General features: G+C 32.5%; 1 protein-coding gene across 1 annotated transcript; it reads right to left on the bottom strand.

Moving 5' to 3' along the window:
* Positions 1-476: 476 nt before the first annotated feature.
* On the bottom strand, positions 477-2,518 carry LOC105133906 (patatin-04/09-like). The gene is made up of 7 exons (XM_011038070.1): positions 2,491-2,518; positions 2,269-2,396; positions 1,992-2,162; positions 1,764-1,907; positions 1,339-1,614; positions 1,029-1,141; positions 477-905 (listed from the first exon to the last, which is right to left on the bottom strand). Exons 1-7 carry the CDS (start codon positions 2,492-2,494, stop codon positions 845-847), a joined length of 897 nt encoding a protein of 298 aa, XP_011036372.1. The 5' UTR covers positions 2,495-2,518; the 3' UTR covers positions 477-844.
* Between the last annotated feature and the right edge of the window lie 6,059 nt (positions 2,519-8,577).

Here is an 8,577-nt window from a genome sequence, read left to right as displayed (position 1 = left end):
CAAAGGAGTTACTCTTGATAAACTGAAGCTGTGCAAAGCTTCAGTTGGTTTCAAAAATTAAAAAACAAATCTAGCGTCATTTGTGTCCAAGTGGGAGATTGTTATGAATGGACATAAAAATGGTTGTTGCAGCCATGTAGCTGTATGGTAAAAGTCAAGAATGGTTACCTAACATTGAAAAATGGTAGCTACCATAATTGACTAAATAGAGAGGATTGTCTCCCATTTCAGCTATAAATAGAGGATGTCATTAAGAACTAAGTAAGAAGAACGAGAGAGAAACATAAAGAGAGCTAGAGAAAGAGAGTTGAGTTGAGTAGAGAAGAATTTTCTTCTCCTCCTTGTTTTGTTGTTTGTATTGCTTCTAAACTTGATTAATATAAATTAGTAACTCCATAAAATAGACAAGTTATCGAATTATATAAATTAATATGTATTTGATTGCTTTAATAGCCTAACAATAGTGCCATGTCTTAGACACCCAAACAGAACTTCATCACCTTTTATTCAAAACACATGAACTTTTACACTACACGACCATGGAGATCCTTTTTCTTTCGTTTTATGGTAAACTCAAGAAAAAAAATACATTATTTTTCTTACACAAAGTCGTCGAGCTGTCTTAATTTCAAACTCATCACTCCACACAAACTCACAAAAGAAGCCTGAATTTAGAACACAGAACATGGCTTTGGTTTTGCAACGATGCCGGCCTCGACATCATGTTGACTCCAGCACTAACATTATAGCAGGCCTCTATTTATTTTTCAAATAAAAAAGATCATATAAAATAGTAGATATCATAGTGCTTCAGAGGAGAAACACTTGTATACTGCAGAATGTATCAACCAGAAATATTTCTGGCCAAGCGAGCATCCCTGTTCTTAATCAATTTTTGCGCAAGGCTGCAAAAAATCAATGCGAAGATTGTAAAATTAGACCCACATAATGCTCAAGGCTATTAATCTTGGTGCAAAACCACCAAAGAAAAAAAGTAACACAAATTTATCATTTAATCAAGTTCTCACGCTTCAAGTTCGGCATCGTGCTTTGCGGCAAGATCTTCACCAATCTTCACAAGATTGTTCAGATTTTCTTGGCTTGCATCGTCCATCTTGGCCTCAGAGAGTTTCATCTCAGCCTGAAAATTGTGTTAATTATCAAAGTGCAGCACATCAATTGAGCATGAAATACAAGTGCATGATAAAGACCATGACTGAAACTCCATTTTAAATAAGTACTGAGGTAAATCTTTGGAAATGTTTTCCTTAATTTCTACACAGCTATATATATATATATATATAGTTGGAAAATATTTCAACTGTGAGTCACTCATACCTGAAGACGATAATAGTTATCTTCCCAGCCACAATATTTAAAGATTGTGGATATATACGTCGAAATCATCTCATCTGGTGCAGTTGTCAAGATATCAATCAAGGGGCTGCCGTTGTTCTCGCTATACCAAAGCCATCTTAAGAGGCCCCATTTGCTGGGATCTCCAACCACATACCTGTCACTCTGGTCAGCTGCTCCAGTTCCAAGTGAAAGAATAAGAAGCTCACGACCATCCATCTTTTGTTCTTTCATCACCTCACACACGGCTAGCAATGACTGATAAAATTTATAACATTAACTTAAAGAGAGCATTCTGACTGTTAAGCAAGTACACAAAACTCAACCCAAGTGTTCCAGAGAGTTTGAGACCCACTTAACAACGTTAACAACACCTATATTGCAACATATAGCAACCCTTAACTCACAGGATTGTTGGCTGCAAGACCGCCATCAGCTAAGTTGAAATCAACGGTTGTTTTAAAATTATGTGGAGGGAAGTAATATGGCGCTGCAGACGTGCCAATACAAACGTCTGCTATTCCAGCATCAGTTGATTTATCACGTTTTGCCTGCAGTTTTATTCACAATAGAGGATGCATGAGATCACGCTATATATAATCGTCTTCATCTTGTTCGGTGATTTGAGGAAATATGAGTTGACTCTTGTGCAGATAAAATTGGACAACATCTTTTGCTGCAAAAGTTGGTCGTTTTTCAGCATTCGGAGTAGTGAGCATGGCAGTCATAAGACCTCCTGTGCTTGTCCCAGCAACAAAGTCAAAATAATCTGCAATCTTCGCATCCTTGTTATCCACATCCAACTTCTATATATACATACAGCAAAAATAGCAATTAGTATAAGGCTTCTCTGATCGATGTTATTAAAAGTAACATGAGGGTAACACTAGAGTTTTTGATAGATTCAAGAACCTGAAGCTTAGCTTCTAGAGCAGTAAGAACTACGCTAGGAACGATTCCTCTCACTCCTCCCCCGTCAATGCTGAGGATTGTTGTAAAGCCTTGAACATCAGGACCTGATCCACTCGAACTTCCATTCCCTAATTATTTAATCAAGAACAAAATTAGCTTTGACAATTACAGAGTCTAATCTATATGATTACAACTCTAGTATAGGGTTAATGAAGTGCTCAACCATCTTATGAAAACTGAAATACAACTTTTTAAGACAGTGTGACTATTTCTGCTTCGCTACAACTTGAGCATCTCCTTTGCTCCCTTTTTATAGCACTACTGAGGCTGCGTATGGTAGCTTAGCAACAATAGCATTGTATTTTTTTATTTTTTTTTATGTTTTTCTTGAATATGCTTAGAACATTACTGTACTATTCTTAAAATATATTGAAACTTAGGTTGCCATTAATGTCAAACGTCATCAGATTAAATAAAAAAGTTCCAGTGACATCAAAGAAAAAAACAAGAAATCTCATCTGCTTAAATTTTGTCCGATCATATAACATTTTCTCATTTGTCTCATCCACGTACTATTTTGTTTTTTCCTGGTTGGTTAGTCGCTGCTACGTGTTATTTTACGTAGAGATATATATTTTTTTCTTAATAAAAATATTTTGAAAATTTTATTTTCAGCTAGTTGAATAATTGAAAATAGAGTTTGGGTTCCGACTCATGATTTATAGTTAGTGTTCAGTTGTTCTCCAAGGATATAAAAGACCGAGACTCGAGGAAGAAAATGTGTTTGATTATGGAAACAAACACAATCAATGATAATATTTAGCAAATTGTCTAGCCTGGTGAAGCGGTCTTAAGTTCTATATTCTATAAAATTGAGCCTCAGAAATTGTTTTAGAAAAATTAGAGTAGAGAATTTGGATAGAAAAGTATCTGTTTTGAAGTATTATTATGATTGTTTTTTAAAATGATTTTTATATTAAAATATATTAAAATAATATTTTTTTTATTTTAAAAAAAATTATTTTTAAAATTAACACATTAAAAAAATTTAAAATTCATAAAAAAAAATTAACTTTTAATAAAAAAATTAAAATTTTTAAATAACATGATTTATACCCGTTGGTAGACAAAGTAGATGGTTTATCACCAGTAAATCTCCTTTTAGATTTAACTTTACTAATGCATTAAATTATATACTAAAATATTTGTATAACATGATCTGATTACTAAAAACTTTCAGTTTTTTTTCTGGCAGACTGCATCAAAAACAAGAAATGCCGATAGTACTTCAACTGTTTTTTTTTTTTTCAAACAACAATCAAATGCTACTTGCTATATCCAAAACTCATAACAAGTTCTTAATCATACTCCAGTTTGATAAATTGAAAGTGAGATTGGATCATAAATACATCAAATTCATTAAAAAAGAAGTAATTAATGCATGTTAATTAAAGGTCAAAGATTCATTAATACCTAGAGAACATGTTAATTATTGTACGGTCGCCCAATGAAAATGTCGGCTAAATGTGCTAAGCGGATTGAGATCACTAATAATTAATTATTATATATTTTCCCCTTGTCAATGTCTGCTCAAAGAGATAATCATTAAAGAATCCATCGTCTAGTCGTTCTTCGGATAAGCCTTCATAAATGGTTGGATTACCTCCAAAAAGTTCAAAACCAGCCAGGCACTTTCATCTACTTTTATTTTTTAATGATTTTCACAGCGGCTAACTACCATTGTATTTTTTGGGTCAGCTCAATAATAATTAATTATTGTATTGCAGCCCTCACTTATAATTTAAGGGCAGCGGCTTGGTGAGCAATGAGATAAAGCTGAACGACAGAGGCGTACGCGCGTGTTACGACCTGAGATTTTTGCTCAATTATAATATAATTGGTGCTTTCGTTATTAGATGCTTTTGTTATCAATATGGTTGCCCCGTTAGAGGGGCACAGCTTACGAGCAATGTGTTACGATATTAAGCGGGAGTGGTTGTTGAATGGCGGGAGACAACGTGGCAGTTGAGGGAATTTTTTAAAATTTTTGACAGGATGAAAGCGGTTAATTTTAAAATATTTTTTAAAAACAATATTAAAATATTTTTTTCAAAATTATTTTTGATGTTAATACATAAAATAATTTAAAAATATAAAAATAAAAATTTAATTTAAAAAAAAAAACCGTGCCAATCTCTTTTCACACTGGTTTCGAACAGAGTTGTATGCTAAGAGCGAGTTCATTCGGGGAAGCACCTCCATTGATGATTGATGTGCTGGTGGAAAAGACAGGATTATGTTTAGCGGTCAGCCAAAACAATTTTTTTTAAAAAACAAAATTAGTATTTATTTGAATGGATAATAATAGTTATTTTTTAAAGTAATTTTTATTTTAATTTATTAAAATAATATATTTTTAATTTTAAAAAATTATTTTTTGATAAAAATATATAAAAATTAAAAAAATATTAATTAAAAAAATTCAAATGTTTTAAAAATATTTTTTAAATGAAAAAAAAAAAGAGGTTTTGGTGAATGGTGAGACGAAATCATTTTGGCGGAAGAAATCAAGATTTGAACCCTGAAATTGCGGCTGACTCTATTGTAGCTTCACCTGCCTACGTCTTTAAAGACGTTATTGTCCCTGAGTCACTTCTGTCCATTCAAGCAGGGTTGGTCTTAATAACTGTGAATCTGGACTCACCGTTACAAGCCCAATGTTCAACATCTCACCCTTTTGAAAAGGGTGGGCTGGACCTTGTACATTTGGGCCACCTAACTCTGACGGACTTCCTTCCAAATATTCCAACTAAGCTACTCAGCCCAAGCCTTTCTATGAGTTCAGCAGCAGTAATGTTGGTGTTAAAAGGGAAACAGAGCAGGCCCCCAATAACAAGACACAGCCGAACCATGACTGTTTGCCGTGGAAGGAGAGAAATGAAAAGATTTGTTAATGGTGGAAGCCTTCACGGGTCAGTTGATGTTGCTTCAGAAGACTCAATGACCTCAGCTATTGAAAGATTTAACCACGGACTCCTTGTCAATTATGATCACGCAGCACAAGAGAGACTGGCTGATTCTGAGGAAATCAGTAATATGATTCTAGTGGGGAATTAAGTGTTGGGAACAAACATGAACTTGGGACATACACAAATGACCTGCAAGAACAGATTGATAGGGAAAGAGAGGAATGGAGGGCCACTCAGTAACTTGACGTGCTCTGATGTTTTTCAAGGTTTTGTATTTCTTTCTATGATTATTACAGCCTGGAATATTTGTGGTGTGGGTATACGGGGGAATATTCCATTTCTTTCTATGAATATTTGTGGCCACTCATCAACTTATTCCATTTCACAGCGTCAGTTGTTGTCTTCAACCCTTCAGAAAAATGATGTTGAGTGTTGCTTTTTGCTGGAAACAAAATTACATCACTGTAAATGATTGGTTTCGTTTCAAGGTTGTGGAATTCCACTGCTGTGAAATGGTGTTGTATTTCCCAATTAGCAGTGTGCAATAAACAGCATTTAGCTGTTTCACTAATGAGAGGCACACCAAGATATATACCCAACTGGAACTCACAGATTCTCTATAATTTCTAAGCCATATCCATGTCATAGAGGCAAAAAAGCACTCACTTTGCAAGATTATGCCTTAAAATAACCATTTACGCATTGTTTTTTTTTTTATATAAAACATTATGCTCATAAGAACGTTGCTAGCATGTTACGATCCGATTCTCGGATCCATGACCAGCACATAGATAAGTTTCTCTTTCAAGGTTTTATATATATATATTATCAAGAAGCATGATCCAATTCATAATAAAAAATTAAATATTTATAATATTTTTCATGCATATGAAAAATTATCCACTCACTTAACTCGAAAGCAAATAAAAATCAAAAGTAAAGGCCGAAGAAAATCCTACTGACATCCTGCTAGTAGAATATCATAATTATCTCAATACAAAGAAGATATATTCAAGAATAACTCAAAAGAACATATAACCTATTTAATACACTTAACTAAAAGTCTATTCCATAACTCTATATGTTTTTAGACTAAACTAGTTATTTTTCTAAAAACTCAAAAATTAATGGTTTTCCTGAAATCTTATCTATAATAAAAAAAATAATAAAATTGATAATAATTCACTAAATAACCCTAAATTATTCATCAAACCAATATGCAAGAGCTAATATCATAGATAGGAACTAATACGAAATTTATCATATTTTTAGGGCAAATTGTAATTTTTGTCTAATTGGAGGACTAAACTAAATATATCATAAATTTATGAATATAGAGAAATTATGTTCATAATTCATCCTCATTTCTGTCCAGAACCTCTAATTATGCTGCAGGGACCATTTTGAAAATTTTTCAAATTTTTAGGGTCAAATTATAATTTTTTATGAAATGAGGACAAAACTAAAATTTTTCATAAATCCATGAATATACTGAAATTCTGAGCATAATTAATCCTTAATTATATCAAGAATATCTCATTATGCTCTAGGGACCATTCTGGAATCTTACCAAATTTTTAGGGTCAAATGATATTTTTTATCAAATTGAAGGACCAAATTGAAAGTGTTCAAAATTTATAACTATAAAGTAATTATGCCCATAATTTATATTTCTTCGGTTCAGAATCTCGAAATATATTCTAGGGATCAATCTGTAATTTTTGAAAGTTTGGGGACTAAACCATAATTTTCACAAATTGAGAGACCAAATTGAATTTTCATCATCTTCAACCTCAAACCCAAAATTTTCACATATTACCTATGTTATCCCCTGATTTCTAACATAATTTCACCATTTAAACAAAATAATAACTCAAAATCATCATTTTTATCTACAATATCTTAAATTCAACTTAACAATTCATTACACACGACAATCAACCTTATAACATTCAATTTAATTCATCAATTAAACTCAAAACACAAATTTTCAAAACCCTAACATTTATCAAAACCAAAATTAAATCAAAACCAAAATTAAAAGCTCAATAATACACATTTATACATTTAACAACCTAAATTTACCTTTAAATTTATTTCTTCAACTCTTTTTTATTTCCCTTCTAATTTTTCTTTTTTTTTTTCTTTTTCCCTTCTCTCTCACGATTTGCTACTTCAATTTTTCAGATCCTTTTTTTATATATATATTTATTATATTTATTTAATTACTACAATACCCTTATTTATTTATACTTTCTCTTTAAACTACTAACACCTCAAATCCAAACCCATAACAAAGCTCGACGAAACTAGTTGTAAGACTAGAACGAATAGGATGCTTACTGCTCAGGAATCATTATGGAAATGCTAACCAGGAAAAGCAGTTTTTGAACCTAGCTAGGAGCGATTGAACTTGTGTTGCTGCCTGATATCTCAAGGTCAAGGTGTGAACTAAGTAGGTATTCATAACTAGAATTTCTCAAGTTATATATAAAACGGTTGTTTCAGTACCCTTAAAGCACTATTTTTATTGCTAATGCTGTTCTTCGTTAAATTTTTAGGGAATGGAAGCTGGAGTGGATCAGATAATGACCATCAATACTTCGCTACAATTTTTGACATTGATTTAAAAATATTTTTCACTCACAAAATATATTAACAATATTTTTTTATTTTTAAAAAATATTTTTAAGATTAATATATTAAAATAATTTAAAAATATTAAAAATATATTAATTTAAAAAAAATTAATTTTTTTTTTTAAATGCTTTTTGAACGTACTCCCAAATGCTATTGAGGGGAGGAGTGCGAGGCATCATTCCTACCGTAGTGCTTACAGATCTTGAAGCTAAGCTTCAGGCTCTTACATTTTCAGGTCATCTTTTTCAAAGTTTCAACAATAGGGTGAGTCCACACGTTAACTTAGTCAGCAATTAGCTCCTGATTCTTTTGTTGTATCTTGTCATATATCTTGTCATATAATCTTTGCTAGGCAAAGTTATGGCTTCCTTCCTAGCAACATCAATTAATCAAGCTGATGAGCCTCGAGGAGATTCATCCCATCCACCAGATCCTTTGTGTCTTGATCATGGAAGATATTATGATCAACTATTTGCTCCATCAGTAAACGATGATGTCATTAAGTATGATGTGCAGAACATGGTTAGAGTGAGGACAGAACCAGTGGAGGAGGAGGGTGTGGAGAATAGTGGAAGATTAGTGCAGCCTGGCGCAGGAGCTAGATCTTCCATAAGCCTTAAATACAACACAAGTGAGACTAGAGGAGTTCCATTACCTACAAGCTCTAAGAAGCTGGTGGGTCGAGCATTTGAAGAGAATA

Source organism: Populus euphratica, unplaced genomic scaffold (genome assembly GCF_000495115.2).
Source record: "Populus euphratica unplaced genomic scaffold, PopEup_1.0 scaffold54.1, whole genome shotgun sequence".
In the NCBI taxonomy this organism is placed as follows: domain Eukaryota; kingdom Viridiplantae; phylum Streptophyta; class Magnoliopsida; order Malpighiales; family Salicaceae; genus Populus; species Populus euphratica.
Note: the sequence above shows the minus strand (reverse complement) of the source record. Positions and strands in the feature narration are given on the sequence as shown.